The 640-nt window shown below is 61.6% G+C and overlaps 2 protein-coding genes across 2 annotated transcripts in view; one reads left to right on the forward strand and one right to left on the reverse strand.

Moving 5' to 3' along the window:
- Positions 1 to 160, reverse strand: part of c7a (complement component 7a) — a 23,858-nt gene extending 23,698 nt beyond the window's left edge. Inside the window, exon 1 of the mRNA XM_048594225.1 lies at positions 47 to 160. Coding sequence (XP_048450182.1) covers positions 47 to 160 — 114 coding nt within the window. The remainder of the gene's footprint in view (positions 1 to 46) is intronic.
- The window catches only part of LOC125482215 (complement component C6-like), a 23,385-nt gene continuing 22,903 nt past the window's right edge, over positions 159 to 640 (forward strand). The window contains exon 1 of the mRNA XM_048594235.1: positions 159 to 276. Coding sequence (XP_048450192.1) covers positions 159 to 276 — 118 coding nt within the window. The remainder of the gene's footprint in view (positions 277 to 640) is intronic.

The raw sequence follows: 640 nt of genomic DNA on the forward strand, positions 1-640 counted from the left end.
CGGGGACAGGGCCCTGAGATACACCGGGGACAGGGCCCTGAGATACCCCGGGGACAGGGCCCTGTGATACCCCGGGATCAGGGCTCTGAGATACCCCAGGGACAGGGCTCTGAGATACCCCGGGGACAGGGCCAGAGATACCCCGGGGACTGGGCCCCATGATACCCCAGGGACATGGCCCCGTGATACCCCGGGGACAGGGCCCTGTGATACCCCGGGGACAGGGCCCGGAGATACCTGGGTGTGGTGCCTGGAACAGCCTATGTCAGGCCTGCGGTACCTCCTGGTTTTTGGGCCTAGTGAGCCTGCGGCCTGTGCTTTGCGATAACAAGGTGTAGAGCTGGATGAACACAGCAGGCCAAGCAGCATCAGAGGAACAGGAAGGCTGACGTTTCGGGCCTAGACCCTTCTTCAGAAGCCTGTGCTTTGCCTTGTGTTTAGGTTCGATTCTGGAAGCTGCAGAGAAATCGGTTTCCATGGTGAGGGGAGGCCGCGCCGAGTTTGCTGCAGCCTTGGCCTGGCAGAAAGGAAAAGTCTTCCCCACCAAGGAGTATACCACCTGGGTGGAGTCTGTCCACGATAATCCCACGGTGGTGGACTTCACGGTGAGCATCCCCCCACCACCCCCCAGCTCCTCACC

This window comes from Rhincodon typus, chromosome 3, assembly GCF_021869965.1.
Source record: "Rhincodon typus isolate 14 chromosome 3, sRhiTyp1.1, whole genome shotgun sequence".
Taxonomy (NCBI): Eukaryota; Metazoa; Chordata; class Chondrichthyes; order Orectolobiformes; family Rhincodontidae; genus Rhincodon; species Rhincodon typus.